Genomic DNA, 26870 nt, shown 5'->3' on the forward strand with positions numbered 1-26870 from the left:
CGGAAACGTCGAAACATGGGCTAATAAAGTCACACTTTTTGCCTATTAATGGAGTGCTGCCTCTTCTTATCCTTATATATCTAACAGGTTATGGGATTGTTAGTTCAGGAGGCTTGCACCATGAGGTTTTTTTATTTCTTGCATTTTTTGCATTTTGTGCTGCTTCATTTTTCTCTATTTAGATAAACAGACAGACAGACGATGCAACAGCACTCTGGAATTAATGCACACATGCAGCGTCGGACTGGAGTAGTTTGGGCCCACCAGAGAAAATCATTCTAAGGGCCCACCATGCTTAAGGGGTACTAGCTGCAGAGTCTTCCCTTAGGGTACCGTCACACAGTGAAATTTTGATCGCTACAACGGTACGATCCATGACGCTCCAGCGTCGTAACAATATCGCTCCAGCGTCGTAGACTGCTGTCACACTTTGCAATGTACGACGCTGGAGCGATAATTTCATGACGTATGTGCGATGTAGAAGCCGTTGGTTACTATGCGCACATCGTATACGATATATGTTACACCATGCGATCATGCCGCCACAGCGGGACACTAGACGACGAAAGAAAGTTTCAAACGATCTGCTACGACGTACGATTCTCAGCGGGGTCCCTGATCGCAGGAGCGTGTCAGACATTGCGATATCGCTCGAACGTCACAGATATATCGCTCGAACGTCACGAATCGTGCCGTCGTAGCGATCAAAATTTCACTGTGTGACGGTACCCTTAGTTTCCATCTACAGTAGATAAGCACCCTTATCGGCAGCAGATAATTTTGTGTAAACAAGACAAGTGCTGTCGAGAACAATGATATTCTATAAGCACAGAAAGATTTTATTATTTAGACATGTGCCACATACACCAGGGGTGTCAAACTGCATTCCTCAAGGGCTGCAAACAGGTCATGTTTTCAGGATTTCCTTGTACTGCACAGGTGATAATTTAATCACCTACACAAATAATGAGTTGGTGATTAAATTATCACCTGTGCAGTACAAGGAAATCCTGAAAACATGACCTGTTTGCAGCCCTCGAGGAATGCAGTTTGACACCCCTGCACATACACACAATAGACACGACACATACAAACCAGTCACACGCTAGACACAGGACACATACACGTGACACACACCAGTCACATGCTAGCCACATGACACACTCACATGCCATACAAACACCAGTCACACATTAGACACAGGATTAGAGATGAGCGGACCGCTAGATGTTCGGGTCCGGTCGAACAGTTAAAAATGAGTCCAGGTTCGGGTACCAGAACAGTACCTGGACCCCCTTCATTTGAATGGAGGGCCCATACATCCAGTGTTTACCACTCTGTCAAATGCAAGATAGAGCGGCAAACACTGCTTCTGATCGATGGTAAAATCATTACTGCTAGTCAGACAGCTGATGTTCACACGCTGTCAAATGATGTGAGCCAACAGCTGTGATCGGAGGTATAAAGTTTACCTCCGGTCATTGGCGTTGGCTAACCTCATCTAGGTTACGGCAAGTCACTGAGGCTGTGTTCCCAGCCAGGCCCCTGAACTCCAGTGACCTTGGTGAGATTCCCACTAGCACAGTGAGAAAGTCCCACGGTGCAGAGGCGGTGAACTCACCAATGGGCTTTTTCTCACTCCCACCTCTTCTCCACACAGCCCCTGATCACCCTCTTTTTCCATAAAGCTCATTATCCCCCCTTTTCCAAACAGCCCCCTCATCACTCCCCCTTTTCAACAAAGCTCATCATCCCTCCTTCTCCACACAGCCCCTCATCATCCCTCCTTCTCTACACAGCCCCCTCATCATCCCTCCTTCTCCACAGCCCCTTCAGCATCCCTCCTTCTCCACACAGCCCCTCATCATCCCTCCTTCTCCACACAGCCCCCTCATCATCCCTCCTCGACACAGCCCCCTCATCATCCCTCCTTCTCCACAGCCCCTTCAGCATCCCTCCTTCTCCACACAGCCCCTCATCATCCCTCCTTCTCCACACCCCCCTCATCATCCCTCCTTCTCGACACAGCCCCCTCATCATCCCTCCTCCACAGCCCCTTCAGCATCCCTCCTTCTCCACACAGCCCCTCATCATCCGTCCTTCTCCACACAGCCCCCTCATTATGTCTCTTTCTCCACACAGCCCCCTCATTATCCCTCCTTCTCCACACAGCCCCCTCATTATCCCTCCTTCTCCACACAGCCCCCTCATTATCCCTCCTTCTCCACACAGCCCCTCATCATCCCTCCTTCTCCACACAGCCCCTCATCATCCCTCCTTCTCCACACAGCCCCTCATCATCTCTCCTCCACACAGCCCCCTCATCATCTCTCCCTCATCACACAGCCCCTCATCTCTCCTTCTCCACACAGCCCCCTCATCATCTCTCCTCCACACAGCCCCCTCATCATCTCTCCCTCATCACACAGCCCCTCATCATCTCTCCTTCTCCACACAGCCCCCTCATCATCCCTCCTTCTCCACACAGCCCCCTCATCATCCCTCCTTCTCCACACAGCCCCTCATCATATCTCCTCCACACAGCCCCCTCATCATCTCTCCCTCATCACACAGCCCCTCATCTCTCCTTCTCCACACAGCCCCCTCATCATCTCTCCTCCACACAGCCCCCTCATCATCTCTCCCTCATCACACAGCCCCTCATCATCTCTCCTTCTCCACACAGCCCCCTCATCATCCCTCCTTCTCCACACAGCCCCCTCATCATCCCTCCTTCTCCACACAGCCCCTCATCATCTCTCCTCCACACAGCCCCCTCATCATCTCTCCCTCATCACACAGCCCCTCATCATCTCTCCTTCTCCACACAGCCCCCTCATCATCCCTCCTTCTCCACACAGCCCCCTCATCATCCCTCCTTCTCCACACAGCCCCCTCATCATCCCTCCTTCTCCACACAGCCCCTCATCATCCCTCATTCTCCACACAGCCCCCTCATCATCCCTCCTTCTCAAAACACAGCCCCCTCATCATCTCTCCTTCTCCACACAGCCCCCTCATCATCTCTCCTTCTCCACACTGCCCCTCATCATCCCTCCTTCTCCACACAGCCCCTTTCAAGTTACATCAAATAAATACATCCTCTGACCACTCACGCTGAATCCTGGGTCCTTATTCCTATCTGTGCAAGGGTCCATTGTGCAAACCCTCATTCCTCTCCTCACACAATTCCATAGTGCAGCCCCCTCGGTCCTCTACTTACAGGGCTCCAGCAGTCTCAGTCAGCACAGCGCTGCTTCCTGCTATCAGGTCACTGGTCTGATGGAGGCCCCGCCCCCTTCCAGTGACATCATGCCCTCAAAAAATCAACTCCGTTCTACACACTGTGTGCAGTGTCTCACAGCCTGTGGCTCTGTGCTGTGCGTGGTGCGTTAATCTATACCCGGTGCTGGCCGTCTGCACTGCTCAGTAACATGTGATGTGAGGTGAGAGCTTTCTATCACCTGCTGCTGCCACTTCTATTGATCTCATGAGCACTGCGCAGCTGAGAGAGCGGCGCCACGACATCAGTAGAAGCCGCAGCAGGTAATGAGAAAGCTCTCACCTCACATCACTTGTTACTGAGCAGTGCAGGCGGCCAACACCGGGTATGGAATAACCCACTCACTGCTGGGTGCATGCAATCATAATACTCTAAAATACAGGACAGAGCAGGAGTCTGGTGAGGGGGAGGGCCCTCTGGGGGGTGAGCCCACCGGAGGATTCTCCGATCTCCTGGAGGGCCAGTCTGACCCTGTACACATGAACTCCACTATTACTACACATGGTAAACATGAGGATTCATGGTTTTTGACCAAAAGTGTATAAACCAATAATAATAATCTTTATATAGCGCTAACATATTCCGCAGCGCTTTACAGTTTTCACACATTATCATCACTGTCCCCGATGGGCTCACAATCTAGAATCCCTATCAGTATGTTTTTGGAATGTGGGAGGAAACCCACGCAAACACAGGGAGAACATACAAACTTCTTGCAGATGTTGTCCTTGGTGGGATTTGAACCCAGGACCCAAGTGCTGCAAAGCAGCAGTGCTAACCACTGAGCCACTGTGCTGCCAAGACATGGTAACCATTTTTCAGATGGGACCCTAATCCTACAGATTCTCCTCTCCACATGTCCAGGCATTAGATGACCCCAGGATGAAAATGATCTAGTTATACTGTGATCAAAAACAGTCTGGGATACATAGATGGATAAGAGCATGTGGCCTTAGAGATGGACAGATGGCATAAAAAAAAACGTGCACTATTTAAAACTGATATAGTAAAATGTTGCAAAGCATCTTGGTACTGACCCCATATCCTCTATAGACAGTTGTGTGAAAAAGTGATTTCCTATTCTTTTGCATGTTTGTCACACTTAAATATTTCATATCACCAAACAAATTTAAATATTAGACAAAGTTAACACAAGTAATCACAAAATGCAGTTTGGAATTTTGGCTCACTCATCTTTGCAGAATTGTTGTAAATCAGCCACATTGGAGGGTTTCCATGCATGAACCACCTTTTTAAAGGTCATGTCACAGCATCTCAATCGGACTAAGGTCATGACTTTGACTAGGCCACTCCAAAGTTATTGTTTTTCTTAAGCCATTCAGGAGAGCACTTACTGGTGTGTATTGGATCATTGTTCTGCTGCCAAACCTAAGTGCATTTCAGCTTGAGGTCACGTACAGATAGCTGGACATTTTCCTTCGGAATTTTTTGGTAGACAGCAGAATTCATGGTTCTGTTTAGAACAGCAAGTCTTCCGGGTCCTGAAGCAGCAAAAGAGCCCCAGATAATTACACTATCACCACCATATTTTACTGTTGGTAGGATGTTCCTTTTCTGAAATGCTGTGTTACTTCTACAGTATGCCAGATATAATGGGACATACACCTTCCAAAAAGTTCAAATTATGTCAAGTCAGTCCACAGCGTATTCTCCCAAAACTTTTTGGGATCAGCAAAATGTTTTCTTGTAAAACTAAAACAAGCCTTTATGTTCTTATTGCTCAGTAGTGGTTTTGGTTTTGGAACTCTGCCATGCAGACCATTTTTCCCCAGTCTCTTTCTTATGGTGGAGTCATTAACGGTGACATTAACTGAGGCAAGTGAGGCCTGCAGTTCTTTGGATGTTGTTGTGGTGTCTTTTGTGTCCTCTTGAATGAGTCATCGCTGCGCTCTTAGGGTAATTTTGGCCGTCCACTCCTGGGAAAGTTCACCACTGTTCCATGATTTTGCCATTTGTGGATAATAGCTCTCACTGTGGTTCGCTGGAGTTCTGTTGTGAATTCTGTGGCTGAATTCACTCCTGTGGTCACAAGTGGTACTGCAGCTTCTGAGCTTCCTCCCTCAGGTGTTCTGGTGAGCTCGTTAACTGCTTCATTACTTAACTCCGCCTGATGCTGCTATCCTTGCTCCTTGTCAATGTTTCAGTGTTGATCTGAGCTTCTCCTGATTGTTCCTGTGACCTGCTGCTCTGTATAGCTAAGTGCTTTTTGTTTTTTTGTTGCTTTTTTTTCTGTCCAGCTTGTCTTTTGTTTTGCTGGAAGCTCTGAGACGCAAAGGGTGTACCGCCGTGCCGTTAGTTCGGCACGGTGGGTTTTTTTTTTTCCCCTAGACATTTGGGTGATTCTGGACACAGGTGTGGACATGGATATTCAGGGTCTGTGCTCTTCAATGGATAATCTCGTTATAAATGTACAAAAAATTCAAGATACTATTGATCAGAAATCTATGTTAGAACCAAGAATTCCTATTCCTGATTTGTTTTTTTGGAGATAGAACTAAGTTTCTAAGTTTCAAAAATAATTTTAAGCTATTTCTGGCCTTGAAACCTCATTCTTCTGGTAATCCTATTCAACAGGTTTTGATTATTATTTCTTTTTTGCGCGGCGACCCTCAAGACTGGGCATTTTCTCTTGCGCCAGGAGACCCTGCATTGAGTAGTGTCGATGCGTTTTTCCTGGCGCTCGGATTGCTGTACGATGAGCCTAATTCAGTGGATCAGGCTGAGAAAAATTTGCTGGCTTTGTGCCAGGGTCAGGATGATATAGAAGTATATTGTCAGAAATTTAGGAAATGGTCAGTACTCACTCAGTGGAATGAATCTGCGCTGGCAGCTTTGTTCAGAAAGGGTCTCTCTGAGGCTCTTAAGGATGTCATGGTGGGATTTCCTATGCCTGCTGGTTTGAATGAGTCTTTGTCTTTGGCCATTCAGATCGGTCGACGCTTGCGCGAGCGTAAATCTGTGCACCATTTGGCGGTACTGCCTGAGGTTAAACCTGAGCTTATGCAGTGCGATAGGACTATGACTAGAGTTGAACGGCAGGAATACAGACGTCTGAATGGTCTGTGTTTCTACTGTGGTGATTCCACTCATGCTATTTCTGATTGTCCTAAGCGCACTAAGCGGTCCGCTAGGTCTGCCGTCATTGGTACTGTACAGTCCAAATTCCTTCTGTCCATTACCTTGATATGCTCTTTGTCGTCGTTTTCTGTCATGGCGTTTGTGGATTCGGGCGCTGCCCTGAATCTGATGGATTTGGATTATGCTAAACGTTGTGGGTTTTTCTTGGAGCCTTTGCGGTGTCCTATTCCATTGAGAGGAATTGATGCTACACCTTTGGCCAAGAATAAACCTCAATACTGGGCCCAGCTGACCATGTGCATGGCTCCTGCACATCAGGAAGTTATTCGCTTTCTGGTGTTGCATAATCTGCATGATGTGGTCGTGTTGGGGTTGCCATGGCTACAAACCCATAATCCAGTATTGGATTGGAATTCCATGTCGGTATCCAGCTGGGGTTGTCAGGGGGTACATGGTGATGTTCCATTTTTGTCGATTTCGTCATCCACCCCTTCTGAGGTCCCTGAGTTCTTGTCTGATTATCAGGATGTATTTGAAGAGCCCAAGTCCGATGCTCTACCTCCGCATAGGGATTGTGATTGTGCTATCAATTTGATTCCTGGTAGTAAATTCCCTAAAGGTCGATTATTTAATTTATCCGTGCCCGAACACGCCGCTATGCGCAGTTATGTGAAGGAATCCCTGGAGAAGGGACATATTCGCCCATCGTCATCACCACTGGGAGCAGGGTTCTTCTTTGTAGCCAAGAAGGATGGTTCGCTGAGACCGTGTATTGATTACCACCTTCTTAATAAGATCACTGTTAAATTTCAGTATCCCTTGCCATTGTTATCTGACTTGTTTGCTCGGATTAAGGGGGCTAGTTGGTTCACTAAGATAGATCTTCGTGGTGCGTATAATCTGGTGAGAATCAGGCAAGGAGATGAATGGAAAACTGCATTCAATACGCCCGAGGGTCATTTTGAGTATCTAGTGATGCCGTTCGGACTTGCCAATGCTCCATCTGTGTTTCAGTCTTTTATGCATGACATCTTCCGTGAGTATCTGGATAAATTCCTGATTGTTTACTTGGATGACATTTTGATCTTCTCAGATGATTGGGAGTCTCATGTGAAGCAGGTCAGAATGGTTTTTCAGGTCCTGCGTGCTAACTCTTTGTTTGTGAAGGGATCAAAGTGTCTCTTCGGTGTGCAGAAAGTTTCATTTTTGGGGTTCATCTTTACCCCTTCTACTATCGAGATGGATCCAGTTAAGGTCCAAGCCATCCAGGATTGGATTCAGCCGACATCTCTGAAAAGTCTGCAAAAGTTCCTGGGCTTTGCTAATTTTTATCGTCGCTTCATCTGTAATTTTTCTAGCATTGCCAAACCATTGACCGATTTGACCAAGAAGGGTGCTGATTTGGTTAATTGGTCTTCTGCTGCTGTGGAAGCTTTTCAGGAGTTGAAGCGTCGTTTTTGTTCTGCCCCTGTGTTGTGTCAGCCAGATGTTTCTCTTCCGTTCCAGGTCGAGGTTGATGCTTCTGAGATTGGAGCAGGGGCGGTTTTGTCACAGAGAGGTTCTGATTGCTCAGTGATGAAACCATGTGCTTTCTTTTCCAGGAAGTTTTCGCCCGCTGAGCGAAATTATGATGTGGGCAATCGAGAGTTGCTGGCCATGAAGTGGGCATTCGAGGAGTGGCGTCATTGGCTTGAAGGAGCTAAGCATCGCGTGGTGGTATTGACTGATCATAAGAACTTGACTTATCTCGAGTCTGCCAAGCGCTTGAATCCTAGACAGGCCCGTTGGTCGTTATTTTTTGCCGGCTTCGACTTTGTGATTTCGTACCTTCCGGGCTCTAAAAATGTGAAGGCGGATGCTCTGTCTAGGAGTTTTGTGCCCGACTCTCCGGGTTTATCTGAGCCAGTGGGTATCCTCAAGGAAGGAGTCATTGTGTCTGCCATCTCCCCTGATTTGCGGCGGGTGCTGCAAAAATTTCAGGCGAATAAACCTGATCGTTGTCCAGCAGAGAAACTGTTCGTCCCTGATAGGTGGACTAATAAACTTATCTCTGAACTTCATTGTTCGGTGTTGGCTGGTCATCCTGGAATCTTTGGTACCAGAGAGTTAGTGGCTAGATCCTTCTGGTGGCCATCTCTGTCACGGGATGTACGTACTTTTGTGCAGTCCTGTGGGATTTGTGCTAGGGCTAAGCCCTGCTGTTCTCGTGCCAGTGGGTTGCTTTTGCCTTTGCCGGTCCCAAAGAGGCCTTGGACACATATTTCGATGGATTTCATTTCTGACCTTCCCGTTTCTCAAAAGATGTCAGTCATTTGGGTGGTCTGTGATCGCTTTTCTAAAATGGTCCATCTGGTGCCCTTGGCTAAATTGCCTTCCTCCTCTGATTTGGTACCTTTGTTCTTTCAGCATGTGGTTCGGTTGCATGGCATTCCTGAGAATATTGTTTCTGACAGAGGTTCCCAGTTTGTTTCAAGGTTTTGGCGAGCCTTTTGTGGTAGGATGGGCATTGACCTATCCTTTTCCTCGGCTTTCCATCCTCAGACTAATGGCCAGACCGAACGAACCAATCAGACCTTGGAAACATATCTGAGATGTTTTGTTTCTGCAGACCAGGATGATTGGGTGTTCTTTTTGCCGTTGGCTGAGTTCGCCCTTAATAATCGGGCCAGCTCGGCTACCTTGGTTTCTCCATTTTTTTGCAATTCTGGGTTCCATCCTCGTTTCTCTTCAGGATAGGTTGAGTCTTCGGACTGTCCTGGTGTGGATTCTGTGGTGGATAGGTTGCAGCAGATCTGGACTCAGGTAGTGGACAATTTGATCTTGTCCCAGGAGAAAGCTCAACTTTTCGCTAATCGCAGAAGCCGTGTGGGTCCCCGACTTTGTGTTGGGGATCTGGTTTGGTTATCTTCTCGTCATATTCCTATGAAGGTTTCCTCTCCTAAATTTAAACCTCGTTTCATTGGTCCGTATAGGATTTCTGAGGTTCTCAATCCTGTGTCTTTTCGTTTGACCCTCCCAGACTCCTTTTCCATACATAATGTATTCCATAGGTCGTTGTTGCGGAGATACGTGGCACCTATGGTTCCATCTGTTGAGCCTCCTGCCCCGGTTTTGGTGGAGGGGGAATTGGAGTATATTGTGGAGAAGATTTTGGATTCTCGTGTTTCTAGACGGAAACTCCAGTATCTGGTTAAATGGAAGGGTTATGCTCAGGAAGATAATTCCTGGGTTTTTGCCTCTGATGTTCATGCTTCCGATCTTGTTCGTGCCTTTCATGCGGCTCATTCTGGTCGGCCTGGGGGCTCTGGTGAGGGTTCGGTGACCCCTCCTCAAGGGGGGGTACTGTTGTGAATTCTGTGGCTGAATTCACTCCTGTGGGAACAAGTGGTACTGCAGCTTCTGAGCTTCCTCCCTCAGGTGTTCTGGTGAGCTCGTTAACTGCTTCATTACTTAACTCCGCCTGATGCTGCTATCCTTGCTCCTTGTCAATGTTTCAGTGTTGATCTGAGCTTCTCCTGATTGTTCCTGTGACCTGCTGCTCTGTATAGCTAAGTGCTTTTTGTTTTTTTGTTGCTTTTTTTCTGTCCAGCTTGTCTTTTGTTTTGCTGGAAGCTCTGAGACGCAAAGGGTGTACCGCCGTGCCGTTAGTTCGGCATGGTGGGTTTTTTTTTTTGCCCCCTTTGCGTGGTTTTGCTTTAGGGTTTTTGGTAGACTGCAAAGTTCGCTTTACTGTCCTCGCTCTGTCCTAGAATATCGGGCCCCACTTTGCTGAATCTATTTCATCCCTACGTTTTGTCTTTTCATCTTACTCACAGTCATTATATGTGGGGGGCTGCCTTTTCCTTTGGGGAATTTCTCTGGGGCAAGTCAGGCCTATTTTTCTATCTTCAGGCTAGCTAGTTTCTTAGGCTGTGCCGAGTTGCCTAGGTAGTTGTTAGGCGCAATCCACAGCCGCTTTTAGTTGTGTTTAGGATAGGATCAGGTGTGCAGTCTAGAGAGTTTCCACGTCTCAGAGCTCGTTCTTGTATTTTTGGGTATTTGTCAGATCACTGTGTGCGCTCTGATCGCTAAGCACACTGTGTTTCTGGATTGCCTTCATAACACCTGTCATTAGCAAACATAACAGAGTTCCAAAGCTTTAGAAATGGCTTTATAACCTTCTCCAGACTGATAGCTCTCAATTACATTGCTTCTCATTTGTTCCAGAATTTCTATGGATCATGACATGATGTCTAGCTTTTGAGGACCTTTTGTTCTACTTCACTTTGTCAGCCAGATCCTATTTAAGTGATTTCTTGTTTGAGAACAGGTATGGAAGTAATCAGGCCTGGGCATGGCTAGGGAATTTGAACTCTGTTTCTCAAAGATCTGATAAACCATAGTTAATTTATGTTTTGTGGGGAGAGATGGGGAGCAATCACTTTTTCACACAGGGCCCTGGAGGTTTGGATTTCTTTTTCCCTTTATAATAAAGACCTTCATTTAAAAACTGCATTTTGTGTTTACTAGTGTTATCTTTGTGTAATATTTAAATTAGTTTTGTGATCTGAAATATTTAAGTGTGACAATCATGCAAAAGAATACGAAGTCAGGAAGGGAGCAAACACTTTTTCACACAACTGTGCATACAACAAAAATGTCAGCACTCCAGCGATAGTGAAAAAAACTGTGGTGTTTATTCAGCTCTGTATGTGTGACTTGAGAGACTCACAGTTTGAAGGGCTGAAATGTTGCACATACATGGGTGAATAAAATACGTTTTTTTTCACTATCCCACCTCTGAAGTGCTACCATTTTAGACAGACAGACATAACACACCAATCATTGTTTCTTTCAGGATGAATCAGAGTTTAAGGATAAACTCAGTCCTATAGTTGTCAGTGTTAATTTCAGTTTGGCTGTACTATCTACAAGTGTTTTACCTCCTATAATACACGGAAACACCTTTCTTCAGGAGCAGGTAAGATATGGAGAATACATGGATGTTTAACCTGAGCATTGTGGTCCTTACCCACAGCCTCATACCATATCTAATTCTATGCTACAAATGGTGGGAGAAACATCTTTTGGCTGATGATTAATGGCTACCAAAGATGACTTGTTCTGTTAATGAGAATGATGCTATAGCAAATCCTAACGTAAGACAAATTGTGCTAAGTTTTATGTGTACATACAACTAAAGTCTTGGAAGCGAGCTCATGAAAAACTTTAGTGACTGTTAACCCTAAAACTTTTGTTTCTGTTGTGTCATTACTGCAAATACAAACCATAGCAAACAGCACAAGTTGACGCTTACACAGTTACTATTGTCTCTTAGTATTCAGGCTTGTTGGACACTAGAATGCCGTCTCTTCTGCTCACTTGCTATGGGTGAAAAATAGTACTTTTATTTTCAGATATTGCCACTTCATATACCTCTTACATTTTGTATTCTAGATTCATATCCTTTTGGACTGTGGTGAAGACAATATCTGCATACCAGACCTTCATCTAGGAGTAAACTGGTCAGTTCTGCAAATAATTCCTAATTCTGTTTTGACTGGCTAACTGGACTAGTTGGTAGACATGTGATTGACCATAAGTCTCAAAGTACATGTTAAAATTGACCAAATCCGCTGATTTTACTGTGACCTACAGCCCATCTAATGTATATGGTGGCCTCCCAACTACCAGAAAGAGAAAGATCAGCCATGTTAAATTTGTACACCAATTCTTTTATATTTATTTTTTATGTGGAAGCGACTTGCTCTATTCTTTCCACTTAAAACACATGCATGCTTGGCCAAACTGAGCACTTATGTACACAAGAGGATAGGGAGACACAGATGTCAGCAGAACGAGTATTTGGTTGACAGTTATTCAAGGTCCATGGACAACTTATTTTTTTTTTGTTCACTAAATATCGGTACATTGGAAAACCACATAAAAAACACTCCCGTCAAAGTTTTTATCCTCTTAATATATTGCAGTCATCATATTATACAGCACTGTGTGCTTACAATTGCCATTTTACCTTTCTACCCAGTAAATTCTTCTCTATTCTCTGCTCTATGTAGAAACAGGAAGTCTCTTGTCCCTGCATTTATCATTCCCATCTTCATCTCCTGAACCAGCTGCTCCCTCCTCGCCCACCAGGGACTACTGCAGTAACTTATGACTCAAACAGGGAAAATTGACCTCCTTTTTCTACATAGAGCTTAGAATGATTCAGCTAGTCAGTTTTTAATCAAGTGATGTCACATACTTAATGGAAAAGAGAAGATTTAACTAAGTGGAAAGGCAAAATAAGCAATTGTAAGTATACAGAGCTACAAAATATGATGATTGCAATATATTAAGAGGATGAAAACTTTGATGGGAGGAGGGCTTCTTTAACTATTGAATTTGTCCTGGAGATACAGTCATGGAGAAATACAGGGAGATTTAGGATTATGGTTTGCTTGAATTGCAGCATGGTTTTGTTTTTTTCTTTTTTTAAATTTAGGAAACAAACAGAAATTGGATTATGGCTATAATGCTGCAAAACCTAGTGGGGAATGCTGAAAAGTGGATTGATTTTGCCTGTGATCTTCAGGTTATTCCTTCTGATTTAGTGTAGTCACTAAAGTAAAAGTCACATTAGATGATAAATGACTTTCTACTTCTTTTCAAAGGAATGAAGAACCTCTTGTTATTGGGGTAGATAATCTTGCACAAATCCATTTCCATGCCAGAAACCATGGGGAAGGGGCCTATGAAGCAGAACTCTACATCTGGCTTCCATCGGGGGCACACTACATGCAGGTTCTAAGTCAAACTAAGGTGTGTTGGTTCCTACAGTAGCCAATACTATGGTCATAAGAGAGCTTTTGTAGTAAACCATTAGCTTATACTTTATAAAAAGGCGATACAATTATTGTATCTGATGATAATAATAGTTTGGTGCTTTTACAGGAGAAAATAATTTGTGCTCCCAGAAAAGCAAATGAAACTGAACTTGTTATTTGTGAGTTGGGGAATCCCATGAAGCAAGAGGCAGAGGTGAGCTGTATGGCACAAAGACATTGCAGAGAATATTACAGTACAGTTATCAGTTTTATAACAAGCCGTACCCCCTGTGGGTCCATCACATGACAAAGACACATTTATCTACCCTGAATGTAATTAATGACTTTCTATTAATGGATATCAATGCCTTCATAGAGGTTTTTTTTGCCCTTAGATGAATGTATCTTTGGTTAAAAAATATTTTGCAATTGGGTTTTATTAAATATTTTGCATCGTTTGGCTTTTACAGGCTCTTTCTTTCCCAAACACATTGCCATCTGCAGAATCAGATAACTAAAAATTCAACAGTGAGTGTAATCTGACAAGTAGTTTGTAACCTTCTGTGATGAATTATGAACACCTACCACATCAAAGTTGAGTTGAATTTTGATGTGGTCATACATCAGTTAGGAGGACCTCACTTAAACAAGTACTCCCATCAAAATGTTTATCCTCTTAATATATTGCAGTCATCATATAATATAGCGCTGTGTACTTACAATTGCTCATTTTGCCTTTCTACCCAGCTAATTCTTCACATTTCAATTAGGTCTGTGACATCATGTGATTAAAAACAAACTAAATTTTTCTAAGAACTCTTTTTTTCACTACATGAGTCATCCCCTCCTTCAACTCCTCACCAAGTTGCGCTGTCCCCCTCTATCCCCCACCCACAGAGGAGGAGTTTATGACCACATACGGCTTATTGCCACTTTCAGGAGAAATTGTATAACATATTATTGGGATTATTCTGTCTTATTGTCCCTTCTAAAAATTCAAAATTTGGTTTAAGTAACATTTTAGTTGAAAAAATTTAACTTTACATTTTAATGGCCCACTTTTATTATAAAATTCTGTGAATCAAAATGTTTGGTTCAAAATGAACACCACACTACTAGATGAATTTCCTGAGGAGTGATGTTTCAAAAAAATGGGGTCACTTGTGGGGGTGTCTTATGTTGTAGCTCTAAAAAATGTGACATGGTGTTCACAATCTATTCCAGTCAAAATTGCACTCCAAAAGTCAAATTGTTCTCCTTCCCTTCTGAGCGATGTCATGTGTTTTTTTATTTATTATGTTTATATTTCTTACCATAATTTTCAGATTATAAGATGCCCTTTTTTCCCCAAAATTTGAGGGGAAAATGAGGGTGCGCCTTATAATGCGGATATACCTTACCAGTACCGTTGCTGCAGGCCACAGGCTGGAATGAGGGGGCGTCTGGCTCTGCTGCGGGTGCCCGGCAGTGCTGCGGGTCTCTCTGGTGCTGCGGGGGGCTCTGCCGACATTTTGTGTAAGGCCAGAGCCCCCTGCAGTTCCATGGTTTCCTGTGTGGTGGACTCCGGGAAAATGGCTGCTGGGGGCGGCACATGCGCAGATGGAGATCTCGGCAACAAGATCTCACCGAGATCTCATCTGCTGAGATCTTGGTGCCGAGATTTCCATCTGGCAAGATCTCGGGAGATGCCGGGCCGGGCACCCGCAGCAGCGCCGAACACCTGCAGCAGCGCCAGACACCCGCAGCAGCATCGGACACCCGCAGCAGCAACGGACACCTGCAGCATCGCGCCGCACATTGGAACACCCCCTCATCCCAGACTGTGGCCTGCAGCATCACCCCACTTCTGCCTCCTCCAGCAGCAACCCTGGGACCCCGCTTCACCGCAGCCACCACTCCCAGTAAGCAAAAAGATCCATGAATAAGAAGCACCACCATTTTATTAAAAAAACATTTTTTACTATTTTTCTCCTCAAAATTTGGGGTGCGTTTTATAATCCAGAGCATTTTATAATCCAAAAAATAAGGTATATACCGCCATCCTATTCCACAGTGTTTTACAGACATTGAAATCTCTGGCCTTACTGAGGCTCATAATATAAATTCCTTATTAATATGTCTTTGGAGTGTGGGAGGAACAGGAGAAAACCCACACAAAAATGGGGAAAACATACGAACTCCTTGCAGATGTTGTCCTTGATGGGATTTGAATCCAGAGCCCCAGCGCTACAAAGTAACAGTGCTAACCACTGAGCCACCATGCTGACCATTTCTGACCACATGTGCAACATTTTTGCACTCATAAATTATTGAATAACAAATTGTACCATTACCTTCTGTTAAATCTTGTTAGGGGCGCATTTTCCAAAATGAGGTAATTCAGGGGTGTTTCTGCTGTTTTGGTATCTTAGGGACTCTGCAAATGCAACATGGCATCTGTAATGTATTCCAATCAAATTTGTAATCCAAAAGTCAAATAGCGCTCCTTTCCTTCAGAGCCCTTCTGTGGGCCCAACCAGTAGTTTCTGAAAACATATAGCGTATCAGTGTATTAAAGAGAAGACGCATCAAATTCTGGGGTGTATGTTCTCCTGTTAACCTTGTGAAATTAAAAATTTGGGGCTTAAACAGCATTTTAGTTTAAACAAAAAATACATTTTTTTCTTCCTTTTTGCTTTTATTCTTGTGAAATCCCTGAAGAATTAACAAACTTTCTGAATTTTGTTTTGAATACCTTCAAAGGGGTGATTTTTTTTTTTAAATTGGGCCCTGTTTGGTGGATTTCTGACATATAGGCCCCTCAAAGTTGCTTCAAAAGTGAAGTGGTCTCTAAAAAAAATTTTTTTGTAAATTTCATTGCAAGGCTGATGTCGCACAAAACGTATAAAAATACAGTCCGTTTTTTACAGCCGAGATTCGCAGAAATGTTCCCAAACACTGATCCGTATGTCATCCATGTGCAATGCAAGGATGCGATTTTTTTTTCTCATCAAAGTGTCCGTGTGTCATCCGTATGTCATCCGTATCGCGAGATTTTCTCGACGGCTTGCAAAATGAACATATAATGGATCCATGGCCTCAAATATTCGTGAAAAAATATATACAGTCTATATATATATATATATATATATATATAATGTCAGTGACTCACACATACAGTATATATATATATATATATATATATATATATATATATACAGTATATATATATATATATATATATACGGTATTTATATTTCATACAGAGCTAGATAGCAGGATAGCCGATAATTTAATTGTTGGGTTCTGTAAAATCATTACCGAACCCGAAAGCACAGGAAACATGGTTTACATACAGTAAACCATTGCATATCCGTTAGATTTTTATATGTCCCTCACTAATAATGTTAGTAGTGTGTGTGTGTAAAATTTTGGAGCTGATGGTGTTAAATTAAAGGATTAATTCACAGAAAAAACTGGTGTGGGCTCCCGCGCAATTTTATCGGTCGTCCATGACAGCACCACAGAGAGAGGGGATCCGCCCTTCAGGAACAGGAAACCTACAGATACATAAGGGCGGCACCTCTCCCACGCATCAGTTGGTTTCCTGTTCCTGGAGGACAGGATTGTTATGAAAGGCAATTCAGTATCACAATGGACATGGAGGTCAGAGCACATACAGTGATCTGACAATAACCCAAAATCATAGAACGAGCTCTGAGACGTGGGAACTCTGCAGACCGCAATCCCTAATCCTCTCCAAACAACACTAGAGTCAGCCGTGGATTGCGCCTAACTCTGCCTATGCAACTCGGCACAGCCTGAGAAACTAACTAGCCTGAAGATAGAAAATAAGCCTACCTTGCCTCAGAGAAATACCCCAAAGGAAAAGGCAGCCCCCACATATAATGACTGTGAGTTAAGATGAAAAGACAAACGTAGAGATGAAATAGATTCAGCAAAGTGAGGCCCGACTTTCTTAACAGAGCGAGGATAGAAAAGGTAACTTTGCGGTCTACACAAAACCCTAAAGAAAACCACGCAAAGGGGGCAAAAAGACCCTGCGTACCGAACTAACGGCACGGAGGTACACCCTTTGCGTCCCAGAGCTTCCAGCAACAAATTAGACAAGCTGGACAGAAAAAATAGCAAACAAATAGCAAAGAAGAACTTAGCTATGCAGAGCAACAGGCCACAGGAATGATCCAGGGAAAAACAAGTCCAACACTGGAACATTGACAGGAAGCCAGGATCAAAGCATTAGGTGGAGTTAAGTAGAGAAGCACCTAACGACCTCACCAGATCACCTGAGGGAGGAAACTCAGAAGCCGCAGAACCACTTCCCTCCACCAACAGAAGCTCACAGAGAGAATCAGCCGAAGTACCACTTGTGACCACAGGAGGGAGCTCTGCCACAGAATTCACAACAGTACCCCCCCCTTGAGGAGGGGTCACCGAACCCTCACCAGAGCCCCCAGGCCGACCAGGATGAGCCACATGAAAGGCACGAACAAGATCGGGAGCATAGACATCAGAGGCAAAAACCCAGGAATTATCTTCCTGAGCATAACCCTTCCATTTAACCAGATACTGGAGTTTCCGTCTAGAAACACGAGAATCCAAAATCTTCTCCACAATATACTCCAATTCCCCCTCCACCAAAACCGGGGCAGGAGGATCAACAGATGGAACCATAGGTGCCACGTATCTCCGCAACAATGACCTATGGAATACGTTATGTATGGAAAAATTATCTGGAAGGGTCAGACGAAAAGACACAGGATTAAGAACCTCACAAATCCTATACGGACCAATGAAACGAGGTTTAAACTTAGGAGAGGAAACCTTCATAGGAATATGACGAGAAGATAACCAAACCAGATCCCCAACACGAAGTCGGGGACCCACACGGCGTCTGCGATTAGCGAAACGTTGAGCCTTCTCCTGGGACAAGGTCAAATTGTCCACTACATGAGTCCAAATCTGCTGCAACCTGTCCACCACAGTATCCACACCAGGACAGTCCGAAGACTCAACCTGTCCTGAAGAGAAACGAGGATGGAACCCAGAATTGCAGAAAAATGGCGAAACCAAGGTAGCCGAGCTGGCCCGATTATTAAGGGCGAACTCAGCCAAAGGCAAAAAGGACACCCAGTCATCCTGATCGGCAGAAACAAAGCATCTCAGATATGTTTCCAAGGTCTGATTGGTTCGTTCGGTCTGGCCATTAGTCTGAGGATGGAAAGCCGAGGAAAAAGACAAGTCAATGCCCATCCTACCACAAAAGGCTCGCCAAAACCTTGAAACAAACTGGGAACCTCTGTCAGAAACGATATTCTCTGGAATGCCATGTAAACGAACCACATGCTGGAAGAACAATGGCACCAAATCAGAGGAGGAAGGCAATTTAGACAAGGGTACCAAATGGACCATCTTAGTAAAGCGATCACAGACCACCCAAATGACTGACATCTTTTGAGAGACGGGAAGATCAGAAATAAAATCCATAGAGATATGTGTCCAAGGCCTCTTCGGGACCGGCAAGGGCAAAAGCAACCCACTGGCACGAGAACAGCAGGGCTTAGCCCGAGCACAAATCCCACAGGACTGCACAAAAGCACGCACATCCCATGACAGAGACGGCCACCAAAAGGATCTAGCCACTAACTCTCTGGTACCAAAGATTCCAGGATGACCAGCCAACACCGAACAATGAACCTCAGAGATAACTTTATTCATCCACCTATCAGGGACAAACAGTCTCTCCGCTGGACAACGATCAGGTTTATTAGCCTGAAATTTTTGCAGCACCCGCCGCAAATCAGGGGAGATGGCAGACACAATGACTCCTTCCTTGAGGATACCCGCCGGCTCAGACAAACCCGGAGAGTCGGGCACAAAACTCCAAGACAAAGCATCCGCCTTCACATTTTTAGAGCCCGGAAGGTACGAAATCACAAAGTCAAAACGGCCAAAAAACAGCGACCAACGAGCCTGTCTAGGATTCAACCGCTTAGCAGACTCAAGATAAGTCAAGTTCTTATGATCAGTCAATACCACCACGTGATGCTTAGCTCCTTCAAGCCAATGACGCCACTCCTCGAATGCCCACTTCATGGCCAGCAACTCTCGGTTGCCCACATCATAATTTCGCTCAGCAGGCGAAAACTTCCTGGAAAAAAAAGCGCATGGTTTCATCACTGAGCAATCAGAACCTCTCTGCGACAAAACAGCCCCTGCTCCAATCTCAGAAGCATCAACCTCGAACTGGAACGGAAGAGAAACATCTGGTTGACACAACACAGGGGCAGAAGAAAAACGACGCTTCAACTCCTGAAAAGCTTCCACAGCAGCAGAAGACCAATTGACCAAATCAGCACCCTTCTTGGTCAAATCGGTCAATGGTTTGGCAATACTAGAAAAATTGCAGATGAAGCGACGATAAAAATTAGCAAAGCCCAGGAACTTTTGCAGACTTTTCAGAGATGTCGGCTGAGTCCAATCATGGATGGCTTGGACCTTAACAGGATCCATCTCGATAGTAGAAGGGGAAAAGATGAACCCCAAAAATGAAACCTTCTGCACACCAAAGAGACACTTTGATCCCTTCACAAACAAAGAATTAGCACGCAGGACCTGAAAAACTGTTCTGACCTGCTTCACATGAGACTCCCAATCATCCGAGAAGATCAAAATGTCATCCAAGTACACAATCAGGAATTTATCCAGGTACTCTCGGAAGATGTCATGCATAAAGGACTGAAACACTGATGGAGCATTGGCAAGTCCGAATGGCATCACTAGATACTCAAAATGACCCTCGGGCGTATTAAATGCAGTTTTACATTCATCTCCTCGCCTGATTCGCACCAGATTATACGCACCACGAAGATCTATCTTGGTGAACCAACTAGCCCCCTTAATCCGAGCAAACAAATCAGATAACAATGGCAAGGGGTACTGAAATTTAACCGTGATCTTATTTAGAAGGCGGTAATCTATACAAGGTCTCAGCGAACCATCCTTCTTGGCTACAAAAAAGAACCCTGCTCCTAATGGTGACGATGACGGGCGAATATGCCCCTTCTCCAGGGATTCCTTCACATAACTGCGCATAGCGGTGTGCTCAGGCACAGATAAATTAAACAGTCGACCTTTTGGGAATTTACTACCAGGAATCAAATTGATAGCACAATCACAATCCCTATGCGGAGGTAGGGCATCGGACTTGGGCTCATCAAATACATCCCGGTAATCAGACAAGAACTCTGGAACCTCAGAAGGGGTGGATGACGAAATTGACAGAAATGGAACATCACCATGTACCCCCTGACAACCCCAGCTGGACACCGACATGGATTTCCAATCTAATACTGGATTATGGGCTTGTAGCCATGGCAACCCCAACACGACCACATCATGCAGATTATGCAACACCAGAAAGCGAATAACCTCCTGATGTGCAGGAGCCATGCACATGGTCAGCTGGGTCCAGTATTGAGGCTTATTCTTGGCCAAAGGCGTGGCATCAATTCCTCTCAATGGAATAGGACACTGCAAGGGCTCTAAGAGAAACCCACAACGCTTAGCATACTCCAAGTCCATCAAATTCAGGGCAGCGCCTGAATCCACAAATGCCATGACAGAATACGATGACAAAGAACAGATCAAGGTAACGGACAGAAGAAATTTTGACTGTACCGTACTAATGGTGGCAGACCTAGCGAACCGCTTAGTGCGCTTAGGACAATCAGAGATAGCATGAGTGGAATCACCACAGTAGAAACACAGCCCATTCAGACGTCTGTGTTCTTGCCGTTCAACTCTGGTCAAAGTCCTATCGCACTGCATAGGCTCAGTTTTAAGCTCAGGTAATACCGCCAAATGGTGCACAGATTTACGCTCACGCAAGCGTCGACCGATCTGAATGGCCAAAGACATAGACTCATTCAAACCAGCAGGCATAGGAAATCCCACCATGACATCCTTAAGGGCTTCAGAGAGACCCTTTCTGAACATAGCTGCCAGCGCAGATTCATTCCATTGAGTGAGCACGGACCACTTTCTAAATTTCTGACAATATACCTCTATCTCATCCTGACCCTGACAAAGAGCCAGCAAATTTTTCTCTGCCTGATCCACTGAATTAGGTTCATCGTACAGCAATCCGAGCGCCTGGAAAAACGCATCGATATTACTCAATGCAGGATCTCCTGGCGCAAGAGAAAATGCCCAGTCCTGAGGGTCGCCGCGCAAAAAACAAATAACAATCAAAACCTGTTGAACTGGATCACCAGAGGAGCGAGGTTTCAAGGCCAGAAACAATTTACAATTATTTTTGAAACTCAGAAACTTAGTTCTATCTCCAAAAAACAAATCAGGAATAGGAATTCTTGGTTCTAACATAGATTTCTGATCAATAGTGTCTTGAATCTTTTGTACTCTTGCCGAGAGCTGATCCACAAATGAAGACAGACTTCTAATGTCCATCGCTACACCTGTGTACTGAACCACCCAAATGTCTACGGGAAAAAAAAGGCAAAACACAGTGCAAAGAAAAAAAAATGGTCTCAGAACTTCTTTTTTCCCTCTATTGAGAATCATTAGTACTTTTGGCTTCCTGTACTGTTATAAAAGGCAATTCAGTATCACAATGGACATGGAGGTCAGAGCACATACAGTGATCTGACAATAACCCAAAATCATAGAACGAGCTCTGAGACGTGGGAACTCTGCAGACCGCAATCCCTAATCCTCTCCAAACAACACTAGAGTCAGCCGTGGATTGCGCCTAACTCTGCCTATGCAACTCGGCACAGCCTGAGAAACTAACTAGCCTGAAGATAGAAAATAAGCCTACCTTGCCTCAGAGAAATACCCCAAAGGAAAAGGCAGCCCCCACATATAATGACTGTGAGTTAAGATGAAAAGACAAACGTAGAGATGAAATAGATTCAGCAAAGTGAGGCCCGACTTTCTTAACAGAGCGAGGATAGAAAAGGTAACTTTGCGGTCTACACAAAACCCTAAAGAAAACCACGCAAAGGGGGCAAAAAGACCCTCCGTACCGAACTAACGGCACGGAGGTACACCCTTTGCGTCCCAGAGCTTCCAGCAACAAATTAGACAAGCTGGACAGAAAAAATAGCAAACAAATAGCAAAGAAGAACTTAGCTATGCAGAGCAGCAGGCCACAGGAATGATCCAGGGAAAAACAAGTCCAACACTGGAACATTGACAGGAAGCCAGGATCAAAGCATTAGGTGGAGTTAAGTAGAGAAGCACCTAACGACCTCACCAGATCACCTGAGGGAGGAAACTCAGAAGCCGCAGTACCACTTTCCTCCACCAACAGAAGCTCACAGAGAGAATCAGCCGAAGTACCACTTGTGACCACAGGAGGGAGCTCTGCCACAGAATTCACAACACAGGATGCCCTACAGATATCTGTATTTCATCTGGAATACCCAGGCCGGCTGTCCGACTCAGGTAGTGAGGGGGTCTCCTATCTCGGTCAGTGCGGGTCCCTGGAAGCACCATGGCGGGTCCGGGTAGGGCTCCATGGCAGTGAGCGAAGCAGGTGGAGCGGAGTCCGGAGGATGTCCATCTCCGGGTGCCAGCGACAGAGGTAAGTATCCCCCCCGGGGTCCGTCCAGTTTCCCCTGTGCCTCTGGGCTCCTGCATCCCATCGGTCATCCTGTCCGGGGCGCCTGGCATGGCAGTGTGTGGTGTGCCACAGCCTCCCTGCATGTTCCTGTGTGCTCTTTCCGGCACCGGAAGTGACGCTGCGGGGGGCGGGACCGGAAGTCAGACGCCGGCCGGCTTCTGCTGCAGACGCCGCTATGCTACGGCCACGTGCAGCGATGGCGGTGGCATGTGGGGGCGGTTGGGAGCCAAGGGGGACTGGCGGTGACCTGCACGGAGAGGGGGCCGAACCCCTGGCCATGCCCCTCCGGATCCGGGGGAGGCCTACTTAAGCCGCACAGAAGGCTGCAGGGCTGCTTGTGAGCCCATCTGCAGCAATGGATGAGCCAGAAGCTCCCGTCGGTCTGCTGGAGGAGGAACAGGACAGAGCCTCGGAGAAGTCCCATGCAAACTCCCAGCCAAAGACCCACGGACGCAGTGATCAGCCCAGTCGCAGGACCTCGTCTAGACTGAAGGATCCGGTTCACTCCCCCAGTAATCCGGTACCTACCGCTGATGCCTGGGTAAGAGACCTTCGTGAACGTGCCCTGATGCAGCCTTTTCCTATGCTTTTTCCTCGGGGGAAAAAATGCGCTGGTAAAGTAAAGAATAAGGAGTGTGCACTATGTGGTTGCCCTTTGCCAGACGCCGACCCTAAAAGACTATGTCAGTCGTGTGTGCGACAGATGGTAGGGAGAAAAGGAAATATATAAATATACATTTTATAGCGGTAATACTAGTTAAATTACATAGGGTAAGTAAAAGATTCCCTAAAATCCTTGCCCCAAGGGGAGCCTTCCAAGAGGAAAAGGGAACCTAGCATTTCAGACTCAGACTCGTCTACCGCCCCTGGGAAAGAATGTGGTTCTTCAAAAGAGGATTCTAATCAATTTTGCTTTCCGCTAGACCTGATGGACAGGCTGATTAAATCAGTCAGATCCACCATGGGGGTGGCTGACGAAAAACCAGAACTTTCGGCGCAAGTCTAATGTTTGGCGGTCTAGACCTGAGAAAGCATAAATCATTTCCACTTAATGACAAAGTTCAGAACCTAATCAAAAGAAAGTGGAAAAAGCCAGAAAAAAAGGGCTCCCTACCACCGGCCTTTAAACGGAGATATCCCTTTGACGACCCCTTGGTGAGCACGTGGGATACGGCACCAAAATTAGACGCAGTGGTGGCTAAGGCTTCTAAAAAATCCTCTATTCCCTTCGATGACATGGCTTCTTTAAAAGATCAACTTGATAAGAAGGCAGATTTGTTTCTTAAAAGGACTTGGGAGATGTCGGCTGGTGCTCTAAGACCAGCAGCAGCTGCAACATGTGCTGCCAGATCGATGATGGTCTGGCTGGACCAACTAGAATCTAAGCTAGAAGATGGAGCCTCTAGGGAATCCATGTTAAAATCCCTGCCGACAATCCAGAATGCCGCTGCTTTTCTCGCTGACGCGTCCGCAGATTCTGCAAGGATGGCAGCTAGGGCTGCAGGGTTATCAAATGCAGCACGCAGGGCCCTATGGCTGAAGTGTTGGCCTGGCACATTCAGGCCACATCCCGTCTTTGCTCTATTCCATGCGAAGGAGAATACCTGTTCTGTCCGGTTCTAGACGAACTGCTGGAGAAGGCCGGAGACGAGAAAACGAAATTTCCCAGTCTACTGACCACTTCTTATACGAGTCCTTTCACGGGGAAAAGGTTCTTTCGCAGAAGGCTGGCCAGGGATCAAGGCAGATGGGACGATAAAAAGAAAAAAGGTACAGGATTCATGTTTGGAGGTGGGGGGCGTCAGGAACCATCCCATGAGATCAAAAAGCCACCCCAATGACTAGTCGCCCTGGTGGGAGGTAGACTATCTGCCTTCTACCCAGCCTGGTCCAAAATTTCCAGTAGAAATTGGATTTTGGGAATAATAGCTATGGGTCTACGGCTAGAGTTCTCCTCTATCCCTCATAATTTCTTCAGAGTTACCCTGCTCAGGTCCTCTCCAGCAGAACAGGTAGCCCTGGAAATGGAAATTCACAACCTGCTCAGTAAAAAGGTCCTATCAGAGGTTCCGGAAGAAGAATGGGGTGGAGGATTCTACTCTCCTCTGTTCCTAATACGTAAACCAGACAGCTCCTTCAGAACTATTATCAACCTTAGGGCTCTTAACAATTTTCTGACCGTACAACCGTTTAAAATGGTGATTACTGTTTAAAAACTGCTTTATGGTGGTGTTGGATTTAAAGAACGCCTATTACCATATCCCCATTTATGCAGGCCACCAGCGATTCCTGAGAGTAGCGGTCCTGTTAGATGGGGTGGTCAGACATTTCCAGTATAGGGCCCTCCCTTTTGGTATATCAGTCGTCCCACGGGTATTTACTAAGGTCATGGCTGAGGTTATGGACCACCTAAATGAGTCTGGCATTCTGGTAATCCCCTATCTCAACAATCTCCTTATCATGGGTAAAACAGCGGATCACTGTTTAGAGCAATTACAAAAAGTAATGTCTGCCCTGGAGCGACTGGGATGATTATTAAATGTCAAAAAGTCCCAGTTACAGTCCATGAAAGTGCAGCGATTTTTAGGCCTGACCTTGGATTCCCAGGATCAGGAATGCCGTTTACCTCACGAAAAAATAGATTGCCTGGACCTTCAGGTGCTAATCACCTCCAAAAACCCCACCATGTCCCTTAGAAAAGCTATGTCTTTATTAGGCTCTCTCTCGTCCTGCATTGCAGTGGTCCGATGGGCCCAGTATCATACAAGGATACTTCAGGGCGATGAATTATTACAACAAAAAATTGGGGTGGGTCACCTAGAGAGCCAGTTGACCTTGTCCCAAAACACTATTGTATCCCTCAAATGGTGGCTAGACCGAAATAACCTATCCACGGGGGTCCCCTGGGAATATATAACGTAACCCGTATAATCACCACAGATGTTAGCTCTTCTGGTTGGGGGGCTCACATGGGTGAAATTATAATCCAGGGACTTTGGGACCATCTTCAGACGGAAATGTCCTCTAACCTGAAGGAGTTAACGGCGGTGGAGCAGTCTATTAAAAGACTCCTTGTCTATCTACAGGGCCACCACTTGCGGATATTCTCCGACAATCGGGTCACCGTGGCATATATCAATCATCAAGGCGGAACCCGTTCCAAATCCCTGATGAACGTGGCAGATCGTCTGTTCCAGCTAGCAGAGCAACACTTTCTCTCGTTGACGGCTCTTCATATAAGAGGGATAGAAAATACTACAGCGAATTACTTAAGCCACAACACCTTGAGGCAGGGAGAATGGTCCCTAATTGACTCCATCTTCAACCTCATTGTGGAAAGGTGGGGTCAACCGTAGGTGGATCTTTTCACCACAGAGGAAAACAAGAAAGTGAGATAATTCTGCTCTCTGAACCTCAGAGAAAATCCTCTGTCAGTAGACGCCCTCCTCACAGACTGGAACTTCAGGCTAGCTTATGCTTTTCCTCCCCTGTCTCTAATTCCTCTTGTGGTGAGGAAAATCAGGAAGGACAAGGCCAGAGTTATAGTAATTGCCCCCTTCTGGCCCAGAAGGATGTGGTTTTCATGCCTCGGGACCATGTCAATATCCGACCCATGGGTCTTGCCAGCCATCCCAGATCTACCACCCACCCTTATGTATCTGTAGGTTTCCTGTTCTTGAAGGGGGGATCCCCTCTCTCTGTGGTGCTGTCATGAACTCCAAAAAACACTGTTAACCGGTGAGTAACTAAGACTTTCTCTGCCAGAGAGGGAAAGCCAGTGATTGAGGCCAGATATTAATAGCCTAGAGAGGGACCATGGTTATTGCCCCCCAGCTAAAAAAAATCTGCCAGCAGCCACCCCAGAAAAGGCACATCTGTAAGATGCACTTAGCCTCTCTCTTCCCACTGCCCAGTAGCGGTGGCATATGGGGTAATAAGGGGTTAATGTCACCTTGCTATTGTAAGGTGACATTAAGCCTGGTTAATAATGGAGAGGTGTCAATAAGACACCTATCCATTATTAATCCAGTAGTAT

At 45.6% G+C, this 26870-nt stretch overlaps 1 protein-coding gene across 1 annotated transcript in view; it reads left to right on the top strand.

Annotated features, from left to right (window-relative positions):
* The window catches only part of ITGA2B (integrin subunit alpha 2b), a 153605-nt gene that overhangs the window by 102519 nt on the left and 24216 nt on the right, over window positions 1-26870 (top strand). The window contains exons 19-22 of the mRNA XM_069751414.1: window positions 11220-11342; window positions 11819-11886; window positions 13036-13183; window positions 13316-13402. Of these exons, the coding sequence (XP_069607515.1) occupies window positions 11220-11342; window positions 11819-11886; window positions 13036-13183; window positions 13316-13402 (426 nt within the window). The remainder of the gene's footprint in view (window positions 1-11219; window positions 11343-11818; window positions 11887-13035; window positions 13184-13315; window positions 13403-26870) is intronic.

This window comes from Ranitomeya imitator, chromosome 2 (assembly GCF_032444005.1).
Source record: "Ranitomeya imitator isolate aRanImi1 chromosome 2, aRanImi1.pri, whole genome shotgun sequence".
Lineage (NCBI taxonomy): Eukaryota > Metazoa > Chordata > Amphibia > Anura > Dendrobatidae > Ranitomeya > Ranitomeya imitator.